This window comes from Nicotiana sylvestris, chromosome 4, assembly GCF_000393655.2.
Source record: "Nicotiana sylvestris chromosome 4, ASM39365v2, whole genome shotgun sequence".
Taxonomy (NCBI): domain Eukaryota; kingdom Viridiplantae; phylum Streptophyta; class Magnoliopsida; order Solanales; family Solanaceae; genus Nicotiana; species Nicotiana sylvestris.
Window position 1 is genome coordinate 99,529,550 of NC_091060.1, and position 26,692 is coordinate 99,556,241.

The following is a 26,692-nucleotide window of genomic DNA, read 5'->3' on the forward strand; positions in this document are numbered from 1 at the left end:
ATAAAAGAAGAAAAAGAAAGCACTGCAACTGAGATTATACTACTAAAATGCCTGTAGCAGGATCAGTTTTCAGTGTAAAGAACATACATTTCCACAAAACTACAGTAACAATTACAATGCAGTAACATAAATAAATCAATTTTCTCTGACAGTACTTCCCATCAAGTAATAATAAAAAGAATTAGGAAGGGTACCTCTGTAAGGCATGAATAATGATATTGCCAGTGCAGCACATCGTCGTATCAGAGTATCTTTTTATCCTTAACCTTAACAAATAAAAGGGAATAAGTTCTTTACAATTCTGTTGGTGGCAAAGAATACAAGTACAAAGGAGCACTGGAGAAAAACTTGGAGGCTCCTGAGGTCTTTTGCCTATGGAAGTTAAAGCTATGTCTGTTGTGAATGATTCTGTTGAGAAGTATGCCCCAAATTCTCCATTTTAGGGTTATGGGAACTCCTAGATTCATTCTCTTTGCTTGCTACACCTACACTGCACATACTATCTTTTAAGTTGTTTCCAGTGCACCCCCAGCCACTTCTTCCCCAAGGAGGCCTTTTTGAGTTAATACACTTTTGCTGCCGAAAATATTTCCTTCCCAAATTATGATAGCCCCCAGTTCGTTCTAAACCAAATTGGGTATTTGCAACGTCTTGCGAGAGGTTTGCCCCGGATAGGCATGGAGGATTATGAGCAGAGTGGCCCGGAGAACAAGAATGGCAATCTTGTCCAGCATTTTGAGGTGGCTCGCTAAAAATTCCAGCACTAGCAGCAGAAGACATGGAATCTCTTCTATCACGGGGATATGTAGGCAAAGGAGGAAAAGGATGGAAAGGTACTCCTGGGGCAACATCCCAAACATCACGTCTTTCCTTTTGAAATGACCCAAACTGCTGCACTTTGGAAAATGGAATTCCATAAGAGACTGGCAATCGTGAAATAAACCTATGCTGCAAATACCCTGTGACCGTTGGATGTGGATGCTTCTTGCAACTATGTTCTTGTAGACTACAAGCTGCACCTGAGGAAGCACCACATGAGACTCTAGTGGCCTTCATGGGGAGTGAAAATCCAGGGGGGACATCATTTATGTCCTGTGTTCGATCATCAGCCATATTGGTTTCAGTTCTTTGATCAAAACTTGATTCTGCCTCCTGATCCCATCGACTCTTACGCTTACGTTTCCTTGCCCCATTGGGTGCCCCAACAACACATGAAGTAGATGAGCCATCAAGGATACCAGCATCTGCTGTAGTAGATTCTACCATTATATGGCAGGTACATTCTTCTGTTTCTGAAGGTTTCATACTCCAATCACCACAATGGTCTTGTAATGGTGTACACCTATTGTACCGTGGAGAAGGATGCTCAATCTGGCTGTCATCTCTGTCAATGCAGCTACTTTTTCTGGGAGGTCTAGGTATCCACCTATCTCTGAAGTTCCTTGCAATTTGATGAACCTGAGACACCGTAAACACAGTAAATCAATTAGACTATTGTCAAAAAAATGATGGCACAATGGTGATATACATGAAACCAAACCACCATCTCAGGCTACTGATGATCCAAAGACTAGAATTAGCCCCCAAAAAATAAAACAAAAAGAAAAACAGAAACATCGCAAGCACGTGAAAAATCATTTTCATGGTAGTAATCAGACTAGCAGAACAACGGAAGATCCAAGGAAAAAGTACAATCAATTGTGATATGCATGTAATCTCTATAGGAGTACCTAGCGCGCTTCACATAAAAATATAGGTCTAGCCTGCCAGAGAAAAGCCAATAAGACCCTGTAGCCCAATCCAAGGAGCTCAACAAGAAAGCAAATAGTCTCCACGTTTTCTAGAAATTTCCTTCTATTTTTGGAAAAGCCAAGACTCCATTCCAAGTTAGCTTGATCTCCTTAATCAAGTTCTAATAACGAAATTTTTCTCTAACTAAGATCAACAGTGGAAATATTGTTCATCAATATTGACATGAAAGATCCGGGGCTATCCTTTTCTCTAAACTACTTCTCTTTCTCGGTCAACCACTCCATTAATTTTTGGGGCAGCTCTGGGAGAATGCTCAATCTGGAAAAGCCAGAGTTGCCTCTTCCCCTCCCCCTAATTCTCATTAAAGTACTTGCGAAGTATTATCACACTTTCTTCAGTAAACAAATTACTCATCACCAAATGCACCTTTTTTTTAAACATAAACAAGATATTTTAATCATAACTTGTACTAGAGAATAGGTCATCGGTAGCCTCAGTTATTGGTGACAACTTAAAAACAAAGCAAGCTCAACACACAATATGGGTACAATCTTGTCTAGGGTGTAAGGCATCTCATATCTGTCACCTCCCTTGAAACAAGGTGATGAACAAAGAATATAGGCTTATGCATGCTTCCCCGAGTACTGTCTAGGTGTTGGTCTACAGTTTCTAAAGATTTTCGCAGACGGATAAGAAGTGGTGACATTGGTCATATGTGCCCTCCCCTTTGTATTCACCCTTTTTTTTTGGGATAAGCATGGTGTCCGGGCCTCAACTAATTCCACGGCTTATCTGCTACCTCCCACCAACAAATTTACGGGAAAATTTTGTCCGCTTAGGCTTGGATAGATGAGAAGAATCGCCTAGTGCTTTTTGCCTAGCGGATTTGAACCTGAAACCTCATGGTTCTTAACCCACTTCATTGACCAGTAGACCACACCCTTGGTTATTATTATATTCACCTCATTTCGATATTAACTTTTGTATAGACTATAATGTTAATTAGGCAAGAAGAAATCAGTCTTTGTTCTTCACATACATCATACATCCATAGGTCTCTCCAATCATCACGCGAGCATAAAATGGGAAGCATTTCAACTCACATGGAAAAGCAAGAAAAATAGGGGGGGGGGGGGGGTTAGCGCAATACAAAAGAGTCAATAAACTGAATATATTTTGTTAGAATAATTGATATTACCATTTAACCACTTGATGAAATGATATGGTGCATAAGGCAAGAATCGATTACCTGTTTGTCAGTGTGATCTGTCAATCGCAAAATTGAGTCCCTAAAGCTGCAAGAGTAACAAAAACGTCAATTTCAAAATCTCAAGTTTTCACCTCATAAAATAAGCACAAAAATGGAATAGAATATACATCAAATGCAAAAGGAGGTTAACAATAAGAAGTGTCCAAGAAGAAAGAAGCAATATTATCGTAGCAGTCAGCATTTGAAGAGATTTTATGCTCTGCGACTCTGAAAAATGCATTGCATGAATAACTTCAATTAAGAAGATTCATAATATGTTATCCAAGGTCAAAGCACTATTGTACATCAAGAGAAATAATAAGTTATACTTCATTGAAACTATAGCTGAAGATACTATTGCAATATACCACCAAGAATGCTACTACCAGATTCTGTAGGTACTCTAGAATATTTTGTACTTAACATAGGAGATTACTTTATTTGTAACTTGAGAAAATCATGTAATTTATTGTACGTATGTATGACCATATCAGTCCTGTTAATTGCCAAACAAGTAACTCAGCGAAGAGTTTTTCCCTTCTTTTCTCTTGTCTCACATGGTATAAGAGCTTCTATCAGAGACTTGATAACTTTGCCTATCGCAGAGCACTTTACGTCACTTGCTGACCTAGTTTTCTCACTTCCTAGTGTTAGTATTCTTGCTCAAACTACGCTTTTTTCAGTGAATGTCATCCACAATTCCGATGCCCGACAACTATTCCAATTTCTTCAGGTTAATCCTCTTCTGGTCATTATTCATGAGACACATGCAGCACATTCACGTTTTTTTCCACGTTTCAATGTTAGCAGACCTATCTAGCTCAGCATGTTCACCTTTCAATATTCATATTTTTTTTGCGACTTATTCACAGTTAATGTTAGCAGACCTTTCAAAGTAGCACTGGATAGCTGACCTGCCAAGTTAGTAGTGTATGCATGTTGATCAGTCAGTCAAACCAACATTCTCCAATTTGCTGGTAAAAACACGTCAGTGTCACAATCCAGTGACATGTCACTATAAAAAGCTGAGTTACCAACCAGCCCACAGCTAACTTGTCTAGAATAACAATCTAAGACAACCTGTCAAATCCACAGTCCACATTATTTCAGCCGTTGCCAGATTATCGTTCAATGGATATTAATGTCCATCCAACACTGCCATGCCATTCTCTAGTCCACTACCACATCATCCTCCAATTATCAGTGCCACATGCTTCACCACCTTGAGTTTGAGGGGCATGCCGGAACTCAAGAGGTTTAATGGAGTTATATTTTAAAATTCCAGTAGATTTACAACATATCTAGATTTATCGATCATGAGCAGAAAATATTTGGTAGAATATCCACATAGGTAATTCTATAACTTTATGTACGGTAGGAGATTTTTTTGGGCAAAAGCTGTCGGAGAATAATTGTTTACATTATTATACATAGCCTATGACACCAATTACCTATTCAACAAGTCTTCCCACTACTTTCCTCTCGTTTCACCGGACAAAATTAACATGCACGTGGGAGGATAAAAGTAAATCCCCCCCCCCCCACCACCACCACCACCACCACCAAAAAAAAATAAAGTAGATATAAATACGAATTCATTCAGAGGAAGAACGAGTTGTTTCCATGAGACGTGACCAATATAAGCAGTCCAGATACAAAATCATTTATCTACATGTTTAACTCGAAAATTGCTATTTTTATTCCTTGGGGGTTGGTGAGCATCTTCAGATTAAATACTTCAACTATTACAGTGTTTTAAAAAGCGAACAATGCAGAAAAGCGACAAGGTTCATGGGACTTGAAGCGGAAAGCTAGAAGTGAAGCGCACAACTCACGGAGCATTTAAAAATATTAAACATCTAAATTTAGCACTATAAAAATCAAACTATAACTGAAATAACCATTTTGGCATCCAAATTCCAACATATAATAATGCCAATGTTATTACAATTGCTCAATGTTGAGATTCAAGTAGCAATCGTTTTTGGATCACTTTGCACGTCATTGTTTGAATTGCACTTCGTTGAAGCACATGGCTTCACCTATGAAGTGATAAGCCCTCGCACTGCAAGGGTTCATCATGCAATGGCATTTAACAACGCTGCAACTATGAAACACTTCTTTGTTTTTTCTTTTCTTTTCCAATTTTATGGGGAAATCAGGTGAGAGGGAATGGACATCTTAAGGTTTATTGCAAATAGGAGCATAACATAGCAAAGGGTGAGACATGCAATTTTAGCAGTTCATCTCCAATTTAAAATTAATAAACAATCCAAGTGGTAACTCCTTGAATATTTAGAATCTCCGATCTAGTGAGTTCTGTAGTCATCCTGCTTTTATCTCTTTCCATTTTTTAAAACTATATAAGAGAACAATTTATGCAGTGTCTAGTTAAATTTTTGTGCTTTTTGTTCATACTGTTATTCATGTAAGGTTTAAACTGGAGTTACTTTAATCCCTAACAGTGCAGTAATAAATATAGAGTAAGTTGAAAAAAACAGCAGTCTACAAGCAAAACATCCAATCAAAAGATCAAGACAAAAGGTGAAAAAGTCCATGTAAGTGAAATCCAACAGTATATACCGACCTCTCAACTCCGTGTCTAGAGGGACCTCCGTTAATGTGCTCATGCGAAAGAATCTCTCTCACAGCCAGATACTCTAAAACCTGTCAAAAGGACAACAGTTGACATATTATGTGGCAAAAAAGCTTGATAAATCTTAACAGACACGTCCATATAAAATGCTAGAATCAATTCTGTCCTCCCCTTCTGGAAGAATGTGATCTAATGAAGCTATGAGTACAATGCTCAATTACATATCCTCAATTGTTATGTTGGCTATTCAATGCATCATCGCATATGAACTTATATGCACATAAGACTGACATCCAAAGAGGCTGCATGGTGAATGAATACATCTTCAAGCCACATCGAGTCTACTGAGTATTTCTACAAAGAACACTCTGAGCAAAAGTAATTTAGTCCAAATAAAATGCTAGAAACAATTCTGTCCTCCCCTTTTGGAAGAGTGTGACCTAATGAAGCTACAGATACAGCGCTCAATTGCATATCCTAAATTGTTATGGCGGCTCTTTGATGCTTCATCATATATGAACTTATATGCACATAAGACTGACATCTAAAGAGGCTGCACGGTGAATGAATACATTTTCAAGAGACAAGCTTCTGCTCGCACCAATTCCATCAAGATTCACTAACAGTTAAAAAGTTTTCTCCACAGCCTCTCAAAATTTGGTACTGCTAAAACAGCATGTTCATCAATTCAGTAAATTTAATTACTAGGACCGCAGCATTCTAAAGAAGTTACCTTAAGCAACTTTCTGAGAATTGGGATCTTATTGAATTCCCTCCGGTATCGTTTCATTATGTTGTGTAACATCTGCAAACCTAACAAGCAAAGAAACAATCAGTAATTATTTTTTTTATTTTTTTTTGGGGGGGGGGGGGGGTTGAAGCATGCATGCACCACATCACTACCATTCTTATTAATAATATCCACCAAAACAGTGCGCGACTTGGTCTTCAAAAGCGCATCAAGGATCATAGAGAGATCCCGGTTACTGCACAAAAAGATATATTAAAGAAGAAGAAGAAGAAGAAGAAGGAGGAGGAGGAGGAAGAGAAATAGATTAATGAACAAAAGGTATCACCACTAAGCAACATCTAGCACCTGAAAGAGTTTCCAATAGGAAATCCATTTATTACCTCTGAATAGCTTCACCGTTGCAGCTATCTCCTGAAGCAGCAGTTAAAAGGAGGAGCTTCAAGTAGCACCTAGATGCATCCTGGTTGGGAAAAAAGAGAGTTAAGTTTAAAGGACATATTCAAATGTAGAGTGACCTATCATTAATCGCGTACATTAACCATAGCATAAGCAACACTGCAAAGAGGACAAAGACCTAAAATGGACACGTTACTAAACCTATCTCAAGTGCCAAACCATTGTTAGGAAAAAAAAAAAAGGTGCCAAATCATAAGCCTACTTTCACCATCTTCTATGAGCACCCTCCAGGCCTCCTTTCACAATTTTGTCTGGTTTTTCATTAATACACAACAAAGAGGCCACACCAAAGTGCAGTGGAAGGATGGACAGAAAGCTGGGGAAATGTGCACTCCAGAAGGAAAAAAAAAAAAGACTTCCAGAATGATTAGTTTTTTCCAAAATTCGTGAAACAGAACCTGGCGAATAAACAAGCAGTCATTACTTCCGATCACTGAGAAGAAGAAAAGCAGGCAATATAGAGTACATCCTGTAGCTTGGAACTACTTACCCTGCGTTTGCTTATTCCGCCATCATGATCCAGCAACTCATTAAGTTTCTCTTCGACTGCAAATTCAGGTGCAAGTGTTTATTCAATGATACTTCCAAATCTACAGATACCACAATCTTGATAAAAATGATATACCTGCTTCAGCACGAGCATTTAAGGAATCATAAGGTGGTTTCCTGAATTTAGGTTGTGGAATTTGCAATTTGTTGTCCATATCAGAGAGTGATGTTAAATTCACAGCACTATTCTTAGATTTTCCCTTTTTAACTGAAGATGATCGACGAGAAGATTTTGACGATTCATTACTGGCTCCTCCATTGCCTGATTTCTTTCTCAAAGACTTGCTAAGCATTGCATTTGGAGATGGAAATGCCATGTCCAGTGTAGAAGAAACTTTTTCAGCATCTAAGCACTCTTTCTTTACTTCAGATATAGTTTCAATGATCATATCTTCCAAAGGCAAGGAATTTCCTGCATGTTGTACTGAAGAATGCAATAGGATTTCTAGTCCCTCTATTGCCTCAGATGATTCCAGCTTCTTCAGAGATGATGAAGGGGATTCATTATGGAACTTGTTGATTTCCTCCTTGATTTTAAAGCTAAGAACAGCAGCAGAGTTAGCCATTTTGGTATTTTCATGTTCCATTATATCCCCTATGTGTGTTTGGGTGGAATTCTCCAGGTTTCCAGTATCAGGTTCATCCAGTTTATATTTGTTTTTAGGTGTTTCTTTAGTTCTAATTTCTGCGACATTAAATGAACTCCTTGCAGATATAATGTTGTTTAGTTCATCACCCATGTCACCATCCTCGCAGAAAACAACGGGTTCAGGATAGTCATCATCTGAATCATCCTGCACTATCACTTCTGCATTCAGTAGGTCGCCGCCTATATAGCCCCGACAGTGAGGCGAGCCACAGACACATTTTTTCGCTGCAGCCCCGAAAACACGCACATAATTGTAGTCAAATGTAACCTCCTCCCCCTGAATAAGCAAACCAAAGCATGTATTAGTTGGGAACATAACAGAAACAAATTAAAAGACATTTATATAGATTGCTAATTTTTGACCACTCAAGATGTGATCCATACAGGTGACACAATCAAAATGCCTAGTCAGGAAACAGCTAGCAACTTGTGAAGCAAATAGATTCCAGGAACCAGTTGGATAAGCATGCCTATTTACTTCTTCCCACCACTCCCACCCGCCTCTCACCAGAAACATGAAGAGCAGAGAAAGAAACAGGCTTCTGCTAAAGAAAAGGCAAAAAAGAAAAAAGAGAGCAGAATAGAAGGATGGAAAACATTCCAACAGTAGAAAGAGGCCAAGAGGTTTCATTTGGTTTATTGCATTTAACAAACTTAAGGGTAGCAGGTGATAGCCCATATCCAAGCACTTAATTTGCTGCAATACAACGATGTTGGTTAAAAAAAAGATGATAAAACAAAGCGAAACGCCCATCTAAAAAAAACAAAGTGAAACGTGTATATATAATGTAAATCCTTTTCCACAGAGGGAGGAGGGGAGAAGAAAAGGAAAAACCCTAAACTATATTTCTGAGTCAAAACTACTTAAACTTCCTTCAAGAATTCAGCAGCTAATAGCCTAATACAAGTGTACTACTAAAACTACATTGTTATTTATTTTTTCCAGAAGGACAAAAAATAAGACCTTTTCCTTGATAACAAGTGAAAACTGGAGCACTATTAAAATCATCATAGGCAGATGATCTATCACAAAATTATCGGTGTCCAATGGAAACACTTAACTTTCTGTTCATCCATTAAGTAGCTTGAAGAAAGAAATTCAACAAATTAGACCTAGACTACAATTTTCTTATGGGAAATTATCTGTAAAATTAACTTAACTAGATTATGTAAGGAAAGCTCAAGCATCACTATTCTCATTGTGCTAAGATCCGGGTTCAAATGAACATTGCTTGCTCATATGCCACTTGCTACTACAAAATTTATAAGTAGATGCCACTTGCTACAGTTTCTTTGATACGTAGATGCCACTTGCTACAGTTTCTTTGACACATGGATGCCACTTGCTACAGTTAAGATAGAAAATTAAAGCATTTTTAGTGAACTTCGAAACACCAACAAGTACTTACCTAGCAACAGGCAATAGTTAAAAAACTCTCTTCATTGCACCTACACAGACTTGAACTCATTTCATAGGAATATATAAATCCTATAAATAGTGCAACACAACTGAAGGGCGAGTCTTGGGTTAAAAAGTTTTAACAGTTAATCTGCAGCTTAGAAGGGAGTGCTAACTCTCGAAAACCGTGCATTTAGCACAACTAAGAATAGCTAATACACCCTCTTCAAGAGTGCCTACATAGAGTTTTCACAATCCCCTGTTCAAATCTGCAATAGGGGTCCAGTCCACGTGCAGATAAGTAATGTTTCAGAAGTTTGAAACTCATTATATGTGAACATAATCTTAAATATTTCCACATGAAATTCCTTTTTTACAAGAACAAAGTAATAGGGAATACAACCCAAACACATCTCTATAATCAAGGCCCAAAGGCCAGAACAACTAAATGACCCATCTAAAATTAGACCCAGATTCTACCAACAATTCTACCATGAATTGCCCTTTTAGTGGCAAATCTTAATTCATAACAATGTCTCTTTTGGCTGATTGTACTTTTTTGGAAGAGTAACTTCTCTCTGCAAGCAGTATGCATGTATTCACTGACAACCTACAAAAATAAGAAGTATATAAACAATCTCCAAAGCACTTGCTAAATGTGATAATGGAATGTTATGGTGATTGTAACAACACGCCAATAACAACCACGTGGACCATAATGCAAATTCCCCAGCGTAGGTGTTAAAGATCTCAGAACTACTCCTTATGTATTTGTTCCCTTACATATAACTGGAATGTCCAGTAAGACATGAGAGGAATCCATTTTTCTACTTCACTAACTAGGAAAAAGCGACAACCATCCTGTAAATTGTATAACATTTGAAGCAAAATCACAATCAGAACGAGACACTTTACCTTCTTGATATCCCTTAGAGCAAAGAGTCCAATGCAAACCTCTCCATTGACCATCCACTGTCTCAGCAAGCGAAAGAAAGTGAGTCACAACAGTACTCGATCTATGTTAATGTGTACAGAGAACAAGCTTTAAAAACATATCAAGCATTTCTGCTGACGACGTTAAGAGCAGGGGGAGAGTGGAGGGGGACGGAGCTGGACTGATCTTCATGCAATTAGCGAAAGATCTAATTCACATTAAGGTGCACTCTTTAGACGCACTTATTTACTTATCGCCAGTGATAGAAAATAGGATGAAATTGCAAACACAAAATTGGCTGTAGTCAATCACAGATAGTTGAGAGACCAACCAACAAGGTAAAATAATAATCTTAGTATTTTGCAATACAAGTCTAATAGATAGAAAATGTTAATAAGAAAGCTCTATTCCTATCGTTGTTTTACAGTTAGCAGCCAATGATAGTCCTAGTTTCAATAATTCAATAGCCAATAAGAAGTGGCCTGCTATACTTATGTGTAGACTGAGTAAACAAAGCAATACTCTTGAATTAGATCACTGATGATTAATATCAATTAAGCTGCACTGATTTAGAAGCATAATTCATTAGAGGTACATCAGATACTACAATAGTACCTTATCAGAATAAATATATGGTAATATTATATCCAATATTTTGGTATTTAAACCTGTCAGTTCTGCACTTAAACTTCTCTAGAATTTTACTTTCAATGAATAACTCTGCAAACTTCAGAATATTTTAGAAAAAAATAGTATCATGTTGCTAATTTGCTCGAGCATTAAAGTAGAACTATAGAAGTGTATGATGATGGTTTTGGCGTCGCACAGTAATAAGCAGAACTTATAAGTCAAAATAAAGAAAAGAGGATGGATAATTTTTCACAGGTGAAAAATATCCAATTTTCTCTTAGGACCCGCTTACAGTGTGGCGATGTGATGTTACAGGAAGACTATTTTGGTACATACGGATGGAAAAAGATGGAGGCATTTCATGGCAAGTAAATCTTTGCTCTTATTAAATCCTACGTGATGTTTGACTTCTTATGCATTCTGCTCGCTTCATGGAGAAGCAGAATTCCTATCAGGACTAGCGCAATTCTGAAAGAACATTCAAGGCATTTTTTACAGTTCTCTGCATATTTTTCTGTATTTCACTATTTGAGCTTGTGACTTGCATAGAGGTGGTTGTATTCTCTGGTGATACACTTTAAGAATACACCCACATGTTTAACCTATTAAACATAGTTCTAAAGGAAAAAGAACACTAGGTTCCCGTACATCACTGGAAGCTTGAAAAAAATATAATGAATGGTTAAAATTAATAATACAGATCTTAAAGTGACAACCACAGAAATCCACAACCATAGGCTCACTCCAAAGCAAGACAGGTTAGCATCTGTACAAGGTTTCACTAAAGCTATAAGAAAGTGGCATTACAGGTCTCTGACAGTAAGTAGCAAAGGATGATTCCACAATGAGGATATAATTCAGCAGCAACAGGTATTAGAAAAGGTCTGGCTCGTGACTGTAGTAACTTCAGGCAAAATGCCAAATATTGCATTACCCACAGAAGAAGTCAAAGAGAATTGTATCCCAATGACAGAACTCTACGGGTGGTGTAATTTAAAACTGAATCAAACCAAATGATACATGGGAACATTTGCTACCATATAAATGACAATTTCATTCTAAAATGCATCTCATATAAGTAAAAATATGTGCCTTGAAAGTGCACACGTCACGAGATAGACCCAGTTGAAATCATGTAATCCAAATGCATTAGCACAAAACTTTTTTTCCTTTTTTGCATATTTCAACACTTTTTTCCCAATGAAAAATAAAAGAAAAGCACCATTCAGCTTTACAAACAATATTAATCTCCTACATAAACAATACATGTCCAATCAAGGCAACTATACACAAAATGAGGCAGCAGAAGGGCCAATAGAGGGGAAGGAATTTCTGGTTTTCGCACAAAACCTTTTTAGAAGAGATTGCCGTACTTTACGAAAACTGAATAGAACATGAAAGCAAGATTTTGGACAAAGTGTAAAGCAATCACCTTTTCTGTACGGCAATTAGGATCACAGCTATGGTTAATGAAACGACCCAAATTCCCTTTAGCACACGCATCTATAACCTGAAATATGAGGCGTGAAAAGAACATTACACAATAAGGTGATTTAGGTGAGAGAAAATTGAACAATTATAATGCCACAATTATCAGTCTTCACAAATCTACACTAGTCACTGGAAAGTGATAGCAAGATTAAGTTAGTACATACAGAGAATGTCACAAAGTATAGACGACTGGATAACAGGATATGTACCCAATTAAGACTATTCATAACTTCATCTGACCACCCCCCACCCCCACCCACCCCCACACACACACACAAAAAAGAACCAAGGCAAACAGTAATACCTCACTGCCATTAAGTGTCATAAAGTAAAAATGCTTATGACTCTTCAGGGCATACTCCTTTTGTCTTGCCTCGTGCGCATGCAGATCCAGGACCTAGAAAAGTTATAATTACACCTGTTATATATAAAATATGCAATGGGAAACTGCGCTATCTCACACAAACAGATGAACAGGCAACATATAGAAGTCAAAAGAATTATCAAATTGCTATCCTGCCAAAACATAGATGGATGGTAGCCAACAGGTTGGTATCCTCTTCCAATCCTACTTTTTATTACTATATTACGAATAAATTTTGCTATGTAAAATTCACAACCTATTAGCTTTGCATCTCTAGCACCAAGAGGCAACACCATATAAAGGTGCGGTTGGTCGATTGCCAACTTTAAAAAAGCAAGTTATGAGGAATTGCCATAATAATGAATGTGTCAGGATGCCCTGTCCTAGGAGTGCACACTACAGCAATACCATGGTGTGCTGCAAAATGGGCATAGGGTTCCATTACAACATCTGGGTGTGCGGGAGTATGAGTTGATGGTCTCCACATCACGATCACGGAGACAGTGAGAGTGAGAAGTCAATCCGACCACATTGACACTCGGATTTGCAAATTGCTATAAGACATAAAAGGCTTCCGCATCATGGATGGATGAGGGTAAGAGGGTAAAGAAGCTAGTCCGATAGAGTTGGAACTCAGATAGGTAGTTGGAATATATATGCTCGTTCACAGGAAAGTGAACATTAGTAGATACTCTAAAGTGGAAGAGATAATATCGTGTATCTAGAAGAGACTAACTGAACAGACGAAAAGGTTAGAGAAATTGACAAAATAATTATATTGTAGGATAATAAAACATGACAGGAAGAGAACCGTCGCAAAACCAAGACTTAAGGACAAAATTATAGAGATAAAAGAAGTGATTACAGGATAACCTCATTAAGACTAGTGTGGGTAAAAACAAATGTCTTATATCTCCTTTTCCATCTTTAACCCGCACAGATGGTCAAATATTGTGAATGCAGACTCACCTCCCCAACATATTCTATAAGAAACTGCCCTTCGGAGACATCCTCAAGCAGCTGCAGGCCATAACCCTTCTTTCCACATTTGAAGCACTTCAATTTAGCATACTTACGCTTCTGAAACTGTAAGCAGACATAAATGGAGGTTACACAACCTGCATAATATAAGCAATATACAGTAAACTTGAATGCCATGCAAATTTAAGAACCTGCTGATTCGAACAGCGCTCTCCACATGGACAAGACCCTCGAACACACTCAACGTTGAGCATCCGATTCAGGCATCCATCTCCGCAGCCCATTCGGCCATGTGAAGGAGGGTTGCAATGGCAGACCATGATCTAATAGAAAAGGATAACAGGGGAAGATATAGAAGATAGAGAAGGAAGCAACTCCGAACATATTCATAAATTTGTCTGTATGCAAAGAAATACAGATAGGTAGGGATGTTAGAAGCTAAAGATTCCTTATGACGTGTACAAATACGTTACCTCAGGAGCAGGACAAACTATGACAATGTCGTGCATCATATACTTTTGATTCAGATTAAAAATGGTCACGAAAGGCCTATAAAATGTCGGTCAAATATTTCGCCTCTGTATTGACAACTAAAAATTCTTATTTTTCAGCTACAATAGTATAAACAAATGATTTGGTGCTGCAGAAATCACTAAAGAATCTTTACAAACCCTTAAAACTTCTATCTTTACAAACTCGAACTTGCTAACACAATGCTCAGAAGTCCTGCTTCCCTCCTACTAGATAATAAGTTTGAAAATGCAAGGAAACCACAGTTAATACTGAAAGAATACAAAACACCTTTTGTTGGAAAGCTCAACCCAGAAAAGAGTGTTGCTAAGGAGAAATTAACTCAGGGATTGCGGTCCTTTTCTTTTGGGCACCTACTATATAACTCTTACATCCTGAGTGTGAATCGAATTTGCTTTCGTTTAGAAGTAAATTACTGCTCTATTATTTTTAATGCATTTTAGCATTCAACTTAAGGATACTGATAATATCGAAGACTGCCTTTGGATGACATCATTGAAGGGACACCCAGAAGCACCAGTCCCCTTGTCAACATGCAATATTCTTAAAGTGAACTAGTTCATACAAGTAATGTCTACATCCAGGGTTAAATTTGCCGGCTTGAAAGATTTCATAAACATTGTGGCACCCCACTAATCAGGTCATTATTTTAGGGAACCATAGAGTAGGCACAAACAATATTCTTTCAAATTAAGTACCTAAAACAGCTTTTCAAGCCAAAAGTATGCTTAAAGCTAAGACAACATCAAGGAAAGACAGATAGAGAATGCGTAAAGGAGCATATAAGAAACAAAATAGAAACGATTTTGGTAATTTAGAGTTACATTTGACCAAATATTTTTCAAGAAAACTTCGACAATGCTAAAGGAGAAGATTGATAAGAGTTATGTAATGTAGGAAGCAACATTCCACAGCAAATCTCAAGGAATAGCCAACTCCAAAGGCCGGAGAATTCCAAAGCAAGCAGAAAGTTATAAATCAAGCAAGTTAACAATAAGGGGAAGGGCCGGACCACAAGGGTCTATTATACGCAGCCTTACCCTGCATTTCTGCAAGAGGCTGTTTCCACGGCTTAAACCTGTGACCTCCTGGTCACATGGCAGCAACTTTACTAGTTAAGCCAAGGCCTCCCTTCCTAATACACATAACTATATGTTTTCAAAAACATGACTCCCCGAATTATTATTCTTATTTCAACATCTAACCATCTTGCCACGCCTGGAGAAGAGGGAAATGTTTCTAATTTGTTAAATGGACAACAACAGTGACAATGAAGCAACTCTACTAAGAGTGAAGCAACTCTACTAAGAGTGAAGCAACTCTGCTGAAAATAGCTTTTGTTTTTAAGACAAGCCTCCCTCGGAGAAAAAATGGTAGGTTAATTATTTGGTGCATGTTAGGGTAAAGCCAGCTTTACATTTACTCTTTCCTGATGAATTTTTATATTTAGAGACTAGTCTGCTCCAAGACCACTGCAACATGGGCCTTTATTTTCCTGTTGTTTTTTATTCAAGATGCAGGCCCAGAGTGTATGAGGTAATAATGCAGAGTGGATCAAACATTCACCTCATCAATAGTTTGACTTTTGCGGCTACGATGCAGGAATAAGTTTCTCCTGATCAGAGTCCAAGATGATTGATGGGCAACTGCAACGCAGACATGCAAGGAAGATAAGAAAATTAGCACAAATGTCTTCAATGAAAATTTACTCATAGTCAACACCAGCGCCATTGCAATACTACAATCATTAAATACCAAGTGCCTTCTTCTGTCCTGATTGATTTGAATTCAAGCGTCTACTGAGGGCATCTTCCTCACCAGAGGCATCCGATATTTCCAGCTCAGCATTAATTTCTGAATTTGATTTTTCTTGTGCAATCGAGCAATCAGCAAAGTTTCTATCCAAGTTATCCTTACAAGTCCTTTAATGTTACAGGGGATACATATAAGCAACAAACTCTTGGGAAAAAACAAACATCACATTTGCATAACCACAATAGTTTGTGGATCCATTAGCAAACCTCAAATATTTCAACATTCAAATACTATTAAGAAACTTGCAGTAAGAACAGATTAGTCGCAGAAGACCATTATATTCCATAAAACGACAATTGTAGACCTGATAGCTATCTAGTATGTATTCTTTCAATAGGTGAACTTCAGTTTGCACGAGACGATCTATACGCAAAAACAATATATAATTTTTCTGCTATAATATGATAATACTATATCGGGTAGTAGCTAAAAATCTTGAAAGAGAAGTATTACTCCCTCTGTCCCAATTTATGTGGCGGTGTTTGACTAGGCACAAAGTTTAAGAAAGATAGACTTTTGAAACTGGTGGTCTGCATCAAGTCATAGACATTTGTGTGGCTATAAATTATTTCATTAAGGGTAAAATGGGGAGTTTAAAGTAAAAATTGTTTCCAAATAAGGAAGTATGACATTGTTTCGGGACAAAATAGAAGGAAAGAATGGCACATAAATTGAGAAAAAGGGAGTAATATGTTTGTCAATAAAGTTGGTAGATGATTTTTTTGATAAGGTAGTAAATATAGTTGGTAAATGAATGCAACCCCTTCTTATTCCTCTTTTTTTTGCTTTTTTTCACATTAATGGTGTCCAGCTAGCTTACATGCACCTTAACCAATCAGCATTCCGGCCAAAGCACAAGTTGCCAAGGTAATCCTGCCAACTAAGGCTAGAGGAAATGGGCTCAAACCAACTTTTGACGCTGGGATCTAACTTAGGATCCCCAAGTCATAATGTGACTCTTCTTTTGCAAAGTTTAACTAAATAGATCAGTGATTAGACACAAATACCTACAGAAAAAGGGCTTATTTTCAATTGGATCGGGTAGGAAAGGAAGCATGTAATTAAATTTCACTCAATAATTCAATATAGAATCACCCATAGCAATAAGCATCAAAGGTCTGCATGCTGGTCATGATAAACAGAAGCTGATGATTAAATTATGGACTCCAAGAAGGGAAAAACTTATAAAATCACTTTCTCGTCTTCTTCTTTTCTTTCTCGATAACTTAAGGGTCAAGGATCATGTTTTATTAGCTTTCTAACCCAAGCAACACCATATTCAGGGATGCAAGTGTGAGCTAGTGCAATTTACCAATAAAAAAATTGCTTAGTTAGTTCTCAAAGTAACAGGAAAAAAGTCTTCTTACAGCACCAAACTTCAAAGAGACATAGCAGAAAACTAATAGGAAAAGCGGAATATCAGCACATTCATAACGAGGAGGACGAGTAACCACATACCATTTGCAGTTTGTTTCATCAATTTGATCAGCAAGTTCGGAAGCTATACGTCTCCACTTCAGGCAATCATCACACTGCACCCAGGCATTTCTTGGTTGTAAACGAGGCTGACTCACCACACCCCGTGTAATGTCCAAGTCTGAAATGCCTCCATTTAAGGTTTTATATCTCGATCCAACTTCTCCAAACCCGTATGGTGCTTCGTTTTCTAAGACATTAATTTAATGTGGTCATTTAATACTACTTTTGCATGAAGGTCAGCCCTACGATATTGAACTCATAAAATTAATATCATATTTCCATTATCTTAACCATACCTGTTTCTTGGTGGTGTTTCACCTCACATAAACTCGTGACATGGTCACTCTCATGTTTCACTTCAAGCTTATTATCTTGTTTTTCTTTGTTTCCCTTCTTTTTAGAAGCACTTCCTCTACTTTTGGATGACTTCGGGTTCGGGACTTGTGACAGGCCTTTGCCAGATACATCTGATCTTTCACCTTTGGGAACATTTTGTCCATCATGAGAGGATACTTTTTTCTCAGACAACTCAGTCTCTGGTGACACGGTACCAAGGCTAGAGCAAATATTACCATCTATGCCACTTTCAGACTTTGAAGTAGCACAGGAGATAGTTAAGTCTGACACTCCTGAACAAGGTAACAGTTCTCCTGAAACAATCTCAGTGCTCGATATGTTGCCTAAGCCAATCCGCCCTGGTGTCAGAGCAGAAGTATCAGAACAACAAGATCCCCCTTGTACTTTTTCTCCTTGGATGAGTTGCCCAAATATTTGAGAACTGCTCATACTATCTGGACTAAGCAGATCCTTCACACCAGAACTGGCTAACTTTGGGAGACTATCTTTTTTCCTTCCTTTCTTGCTCCTGCCATACACACGCAAACTCAGAACATCACCAGGAGCAACAGATGGCTTAGGCATAATTAAATCATTCAACTCTTCTCGGCCTCTCTCATTTATTTGAGCATCCGGAACCAGGTTGATAACTTCTGAGTCAGGTGAAGTTCCAGCATCTGAGCACCTGTTATCAATTGATGTCCCCTCCTCAGAAAATGAGTCATTGTGAAAGTCCAAGAGTTTGTCCGCTGGATTTTGATTGATCTTCTTTCCTGATTGGCATATGTCTGATACAGAAACATACACATTATCCAAATTCCCATTGCACCTGCCGAACTGCCGACTGGGCAACTCTCCCTTCAGCTGATCATCAAAATTCCTGGCAACATTTGACGATCCATTGAGCTCTTTTCCCATAGTGCACTGTTTGTCAGTGTGATCATCAATAAGAGGAACAATATCCATCAGGCAACGTGAACCAAATTTAACTTTCAAGGTGATGGGGCCTGTAGGAATGGAGATTTTTCCCTTTGATTTCCGCGAGTTTTGACCAGTGTGATTCTTACCCTGCTTCTCCTTTTCCTGACCATTCTTTGTTGTTTTTGATTTTATGTGCTCACTTTGAGCTATCTCGAGTGCGCTGTTGTGCTCAACAGCTTGCACCATATTTCCCAGCAAACCCCAAAATTCAAATTGATGAACGGGCGTGCTTACTGCAATAGCTTAATTTTCTTGTAATTTGCAAGAAATTGAAATCTGGAGATGCTTTCTTAACTGTTCTTCTCCTGCCACTTCTTGTTGTAGCCTGATTCTGGCTTAACTTAGCTTAGCATCCACTCCTCCTCCGACAGGCGATACACTTGTTGTTGGATATTTACTTTCTAAAGCATCAACAACTTTTATAGTCTTTTTTACTTTTATCATTCTTCTTTTGTAAAGACACCTCGGCTATGCTGATTGAGCCAAAAGTAGCAGTGGCGACATCAGTTCCTGAAATATCACATGCAACCATTCTCTGAGAAACATCATCATCTTTGATCCTACAAGGATCAGGGTGATTGCAAAGAGAAAGATGAGTTAGTGGTGCAATTGGGATACATGACAGGTGAACTTTGATGACTGAGCGAGCATATCAACAGTTTTACCTAGCAACACTCAGAGAAAGTAGAGATCTCAACAATCATTTGTCCTTATACCCACACACAAAAATTCACTGCAGTAATCTGTGAGTGCAAATAGCAGTTAAGAAATCAATATAGGCAACAACAAGTTTTTCAGAAACCAGACATGCAAAAAGGCACTAACGCCCACCCGATCAAAGATAGTCAATCGCATAGAGATGAATACTCAAATTACCAATCTACACGTTACGCAATTCAAAAAAGCATGATCCAAAATTCTCTTCTCTAATTAAGATAAAACAGGACAAAGCAGCTCTTTCAACCCACTTCTAAACCATTGCCTAAACACACTTACAGAATATTTAGCAGTTCAACAGCACAACCCGAAAAATAATCTTCTTTACTAACAAATTAACTAAAAGAGCACAAATCCCTCTTTCTACAAGCCATTATAATCAACCTTAGTAAAAAAAAAAAAGGGTAAACCAAAAAAAGGAAACACGAGCATCTATATACTTAAAGAAGCTTAACCAATTCAATAGTACATAATTAGGATAAAAACAAAAAAGAAAAACACCAAATAGCCAATTTAAATTGCATAAGATATAGACAAAATGCGAACCTAATAAAGAAAAGATTATCTCTAACTACATTCAGCTCTATATTTCGCGTGTGTGTGTGTGTGTGAACGCAGAGAGACATAAAATTCGTCTCTTTTGCACCAAAAAATGAAAACCTGAGCAGCTAACATTACCCAACCCATCAAAACCCTAATTCCAAAGCTGCAACGCCAATGCCGATACATAACAAGTACAAAAATAGCACGCACCATTCACACAATAAAAATTTTAAGAAAGTCCAACTTAAAACCAGAGATCATGTAGGGAAAAGAAGACAAAGGCGACTAACCCGGAGGGGAAAAAACCAATAGAGAAAGAGGTTGAAAATGGTATGAAATAGCAATTTCAAGGTAATTTAGAGAATTTAATATCCAACTATTTTTTGTTTTTCCTGGGTTGGTTCGTGTAGAGAGAGAAAGTAAAAGGAATCGCTTAGCGGTGTCCGCAAACGGTTTTTATGGTATGGAAAGGGAGAAAGAGCTCCTCCGACCGGACCAAAATCCTATTATGAGAAGAAAAAAAAAATAACACGAAAAAAGAAAATATTGTGAATTTGCAAAATAAAATTAATGTATCATATCAGTTTTATCAATTAAGTGTTATTATCTGTTAATAATAATTAATCTTATGTTTGTTTTATTTTAATTTATAATTCTTATTACTATTTGATGTTCCGACAGCTTAGACATATTTTTCACATCTCCAACTACTTCGGTATATTAGATTACTCTATAATCTATAACAAGAAGTAAGGAGATGAAAAGAATTATTTGGTTTTTTTTTGATAATTCTCATAGTTAAGAGAAATTATGCAAATAATTGGATAAATTCAATTGCAGTTCCATTGTTTTCAAGAAATAAATTTGTATTTCTGCATTCTTAAATTTGTGTATATCTATTAAAATTTTAAAATTTATTACATAATTAGTACACATAATTTTTTCCAAATAAAATTTGAACCTTTTTTACTTTCTTTTTTTTGTTAATTTTTTTTTCCTTCTTTTGTTAAGATCGAAGTTACTATTGTTATCAAATGCATGTTGATTGGTGATATTGCCAGACAAAATTTGTTCCTGACATACTGTTGTACGCATTAAATTTGTTGTACGCATTAAATTTTGTTGTACTCCATGCACTAATAATTGTGCTCTAGTTTGGCTAGACAAAATAGAAATTATACTTTGGCTACAAAATTTTCTCTTTTGACACACAAATTGAAAAAGGGCAACTAAAATATCTGTAAGTTGGTGGGCTGAAGTTTCTATATTCTGCGTTAAACAGAAGAGTAATTGGTTGACACGTCAATAAGGGTGTTTTAGATATTTTATTTGTCGCCTTTTCTCTTTGCCCAAAATTTCTTTGGTCTTCTCCTTCTTATTTTTAGTTTTTTTTTTTATTATTATTATTATTTGTATGGAACCACAACTTACTGAAAGAGATGTTTGACTTTTGATTATGATAAGTTGTTTTTTTAGTTAGGATCATTCGGTACATGAGATAAAGATAATAATTTCGGGATAAGATTTGAAATTATCCTATGTTTGGTTTGGGATATTAGCTAATTCGGGAATATATTTTACACTAAAATGGTGAGATTAATTATCTCATATAGAAGGTAGGATAACTAGTCCCATAGGATATCCCACCATTGTAGTAAATAATCTCTTATATTAAAGGTAAATGTATTTTAAGATACTAGTCTTAGAATATGCACTTTGTGTGTATTCTCGTATTAATGAGTAAATAATTTTTTAAAAATAGTCAAAACATGGACTGTACTATTAATGACATAACAAAATTGATGCATATATAATAGTTTATATATGCACCAACAGTTTATAATCGCCAACAATAGTTGTTGTTTTCTGTTTGAAAAGAACCAATTTAACATATACTTCTCTCTCTCTCTCTCTCTCCTAGGCGCACGATAGAGTGCTTCTAACGTGCGCTTCCTGCCGGAAATGGCTAGGGGAAAGCAGCGGAAGGCAGTAAACAAAATTCAACTATCAAATTGGAAAACGAAGAAGATCAATCGAAGGCCTACATCAGAGGAAATTGACGAAGTTGAGCCCGAGGAAACTAGGGTTCCTAATATGAAAATTTCGAGCCCAGATACGATGAGGACGCCACCAATTAGCACCAATCTTTGTTTGGAGAAGTAGGTTTCAGTGACAAATACTAAGAACAATACATCAATGAATGTTGGGAAGACAAATGTGAAGAGTCAGGGGGTGGACCGGATGGAGGGCGATATGCAGAGTTTGGATAAGCAAATTTCAGTCCCTAATTCTACAACTACTAGTTCTATGAATCTAAGGAAGAGCAATGAGAAGGAACAGGAGGCCCATCAATTGAATGAGAATACAGGTGCTAATCGAAAATTGGTTATGCAAACTACAGAGGAAAAGGAGTAGAAGTGGGCAAATCTATTCGCCAGCAATAGGTTGGCTGCTATGGGTATGAATTTAAAATATATAGCTCCTCTTATTGAGGATGGTGAAAAGATTGTACAATTGAGGAAGGAAGATGTGGATAAGGAGACGGAGAAGTGGAAGACATCAGTGATCCTTTATGTGGTGGGAGACTCTCCTACTATAGGAGCTTTAGAAAGATTCATCAAAGCTCAATGGAATTTTGTGGCAAAACCTAAGATCTACTACCACAACGAGGGCTACTTTGTTATCAAATTCAACACAATGGAAGATAGGAATGAGGTAATTTTTTCTGGACCACACACTTTAAACAACATACCAATAATAATCAAGGCTTGGGAGGCTAATTTTGATTTTAATGATGAACTTTTGAGTACAATACCATTGTGGGTCAAGTTACCAAACTTACCTCTAAACTGTTGGTGCATGGAGTCGCTTAGTCGAATCAGTAGTGTATTGGGAAATCCTATATATGCTGACGAGTGTACTTCTAAGATAGAGAGAATTTCTTTTGCTAGAGTTTTGATTGAGATGGATGTGACCAAGCCTCTCCATCAAAGTGAAGGATCCAAGTGGGGAAGTATTTCATCAGGAAATTTGGTACGATTGGCAACCTGATTACTGCAATAAATGTTTATAAATTGGACATGTATGTCCCAATGAAACCATTCAGAAAATGCACACACAGCAGGAGAGGGAGAAAACCTAAGAAACAGATACAAGTGTGGCATGCTAAAGCTAACAATTAGATTGTACCTCAAAGGGTTGTTGACAATCCAACAAAGGTGACACAAAAAGATAAAGAAGCATTACTTACAGTGAAGACAATAGAGCAAGAAAATAATTGGCAGATGGCAGTGGGCAAGAATACAACAAAGCATGGTCAAAGTCCAAATATTGGGAAAGAGCTGCTTAAGGTTACTCATGGATTTAGTACATTAACGGAAAAAGAGTGTCATATGCAAAATGATCTTGGAAACACAAAGGATAGAGGACAAAGTAGCCAGAGTGGAGGAGTGAAGAGTCCTACACCACCTCCTATTTCTAAATGAGTTTGATTACTTGAAATGTCAGGGGCTTGAATAAGTTGTACAAACAAAAGGAGATTAAAGTGTTTATACATAGTAATAGAGTAAAAATAATAGCTATAGTGGAGCATAGAGTGATAGAGCAGAATGCGGAGAAAATAATAAAGAAGATAGTTCCTAGTTGGAGTTGGCATGCCAATTATAATTCAGATAGAGGGAGGATCTGGATTCTATAGGATCATAATGCTATAGATTATACCCATATCAAAGTGGCAAATCAATATATCCATGGACAAGTTAAATATCAGACTATTGACTTCTACTTAACTGCAATCTATGGACTGCATAGTGTGGGTGACAGAAGGAATTTGTGGATAGATCTGAAAGAACTAGAAAATTCACAGGAAGGACCGTGGCTTTTAATGGGTGATTATAATGCAGTAATTCATGTGGATGACAGACTAAACGGTGCAGAGATTCAAGAACAGGAAACTAGAGATTTTACTGATTTTTTATTTGAAACAGGATTGACTGAACTGAAGACGGTGGGAAGAAAATACACATGGACCAACAACCACATATACAGCAAAATTGATAGAGCAGTGGTAAATGGGGATTAGGTGATAAGGCTACCTCATCTAGAAGTGACAGTACTTGATCCTGGGTTCTCAGACCACTCTCCCTTAAGTATTACCTTTGATAATCATCCAGGAATAAGAGCTAGACCTTTTAAATTTTTGAACCATTTAACTGAACATCAAGAATTTCTGGATAAGGTAGCAAAAGGTTAGAGGGAACCAGTGAGCAGGGATTTTCTAAAAAGCACATGGCAAAAGATAAAGAATGTGAAGACTGAAATGAAACTTCTTAGTAAAGAAGAGTATAGTGCAGCAGATATGAGGATCAATACCATCAGAAGCAACTTACAAGAGGCTCAAGAACAAATGAGAGTTCCTGGGCATGACCCTGCTTTGTTTGATAAGGAAAAATCACTAAAGATGGATTTAGAGAAATGGGTGAAAATTGACGAGATGATAGCTCGGCAGAAGTCAAGGGTGAAATGATTAAAGCTTGGAGACTCTAATAGTGCCTATTTTTTTGCTTGTATGAAAAACAGAAGTGCTATTAATCAGATCAAAACATTAGTAACAGTAGAGGAAGTAATGTTACAAGCAGAAGATGATATCAAGGAGGAGGTCCTGAAATTTTACAAACAGCTTCTTGGCACAGCAGCACCCCAATTGCCTGCAGTAAAACTCTCAGTTTTTTCAAATGGTCCTAAACTGAATAGAAGCCAACAACTCCAACTGATTAATCCTATTACAAGAGATGAAGTTTACATGACTGTTAAGGACATTAATGATATGAAAGCACCAGGAGTGGATGGTTTCAATGCATATTTTTTCAAAAAAGCTTGGCCTGTGATTGGTAATGAGGTAGTAGATATTATATTTAATTTTTTTGAGACTGGAGTTATATACAAACCAGTTAATTGTACTTCTGTTACTTTAATACCAAAAGTCAAGAACCCTTCTTCAGTAAAGCAATACAGGCCAATCTCCTGTTGTTCGGTGATATATAAGATTGTGTCGAAAATTCTTACAAAGAGAATGCAAGTGGTGATGGATATTTTGGTGGACAGAAGTCGGTCAGTTTTTGCTCCTGGGAGACTAATCAATGATAACATAATCCTTAGCCATGAACTGGTGAAAGGATATGGTAGGAAGGGTATATCTGCAAGATGTATGCTGAAAGTGGACATGCAAAAGGCATATGACTCTGTAGAGTGGATATTCATAGAACAAGTTTTGGTTGGACTGAACTTTCCTACTAAATTTATTTAGTGGATCATGGAATGCTTGAAAACTGTATCCTACTCTATTCTTATCAATGGGTAACCAACAGAGTCTTTTAACGCAAAGAAAGGGTTAAGGTAGGAGGACCCAATGTCCTCGTTTCTATTTGTTCTAGTGATGGAATATTTCAGTAGAGTGCTAAAGAGTCTGGAGAATGAACCTGACTTTAACTATCATCCAAAGTGTGAGAAGATGAACGTTATACAACTGGAATTTGTTGATGACTTACTACTATTTTGCAGGGGCGATGTGAAGTCTATTCAAATGCTATTTAATTGTTTCTAGGAGTTCTCAACAACTTCTGGACTAAGTGTTAATAGAGACAAAAGCTCCATTTATTTTGGAGGTGTAGATGTAACAGTTTAACAGCAAATCATGGAGTTAACTGGGTTCACTAAAGGAGAGTTACCAATAAGATATCTTGGTATTCCCCTGAGCACCAAGAGGCTCTCAGTGCTTCAATGCCAACCTTTGCTGGAAAAGATAATGGGAAGAATCCAAAGTTGGACAGCGAAATTCCTCTCTTATGCAGGAAGAGTCCAGCTGATAAAGAATGTTCTCTTTCCGGTCCAAGTATTTTGGTCACAGATATTTGTATTACCTGCAAAGGTAGTTAAGCTAATTGAGGCAACATGTAGAAAATTCTTATGGACCGGAGGAGTTGAACTATCAAAGAGGACTTTGCTTGCATGGGATAGAGTTTGCTATCCACAGGTAGCAGGAGGTATGAATATCCTTGATATTTGCAGCTGGAACAAAGTTGTCATATGCAAACTATTATGGAATTTATGTAGCAAGAAGGATAGCTTATGGGTCAAGTGGGTACATAACTATTATATAAAGGAAAGGCAAGTATGGGAGGTTGCACCAAAACAAGCATCCTGGGTAGTTTATGCAAGAGGAAGAAGAGTCGAGGCAGAGATATACAGAATGGCACTTGCAGCGAGTGTGTACTACATTTGGAAAGAAAGAAACCAACGGGTATTCCAAGGTATGCAGTCAGATCCGAAGCATATTATGAAACAGATTATCCAAGAGATATGTTGTAGAGGAACAATGCATGCAAGATTAGCTAGTAAACTTGATCAATTAAATTTCTATCCTTAACTTTGTGGTTGTAGTAGTTAGCCATGGTGTAGTTGTGAGATGATATGGTTGGCTTTGTAGATCCT

The 26,692-nt window shown here is 37.3% G+C and overlaps 1 protein-coding gene across 4 annotated transcripts; it reads right to left on the minus strand.

The window, feature by feature from the left end:
* Position 1: 1 nt before the first annotated feature.
* LOC104231237 (histone-lysine N-methyltransferase ASHH2) lies at positions 2–20,675 on the minus strand. 4 transcript variants are annotated; one of them, XM_009784191.2, is made up of 19 exons: positions 20,494–20,675; positions 19,609–19,686; positions 17,923–19,453; positions 17,606–17,813; positions 16,088–16,254; positions 15,899–15,978; positions 13,993–14,124; positions 13,790–13,906; positions 12,761–12,853; positions 12,398–12,475; positions 10,317–10,373; positions 7,430–8,279; positions 7,295–7,350; positions 6,729–6,808; positions 6,501–6,583; positions 6,331–6,410; positions 5,589–5,668; positions 3,002–3,047; positions 2–1,458 (listed from the first exon to the last, which is right to left on the minus strand). In XM_009784191.2, the coding sequence occupies exons 3-19, from the start codon at positions 19,127–19,129 to the stop codon at positions 388–390; spliced, it is 4,485 nt and encodes a 1,494-aa protein (XP_009782493.1). In that variant the 5' UTR covers positions 19,130–19,453; positions 19,609–19,686; positions 20,494–20,675; the 3' UTR covers positions 2–387. The 4 variants fall into 4 exon arrangements, with proteins under 4 accessions (XP_009782493.1, XP_009782490.1, XP_009782491.1 ...); XM_009784188.2 differs by having other exon boundaries at positions 17,923–19,503; XM_009784189.2 differs by lacking the exon at positions 19,609–19,686.
* Between the last annotated feature and the right edge of the window lie 6,017 nt (positions 20,676–26,692).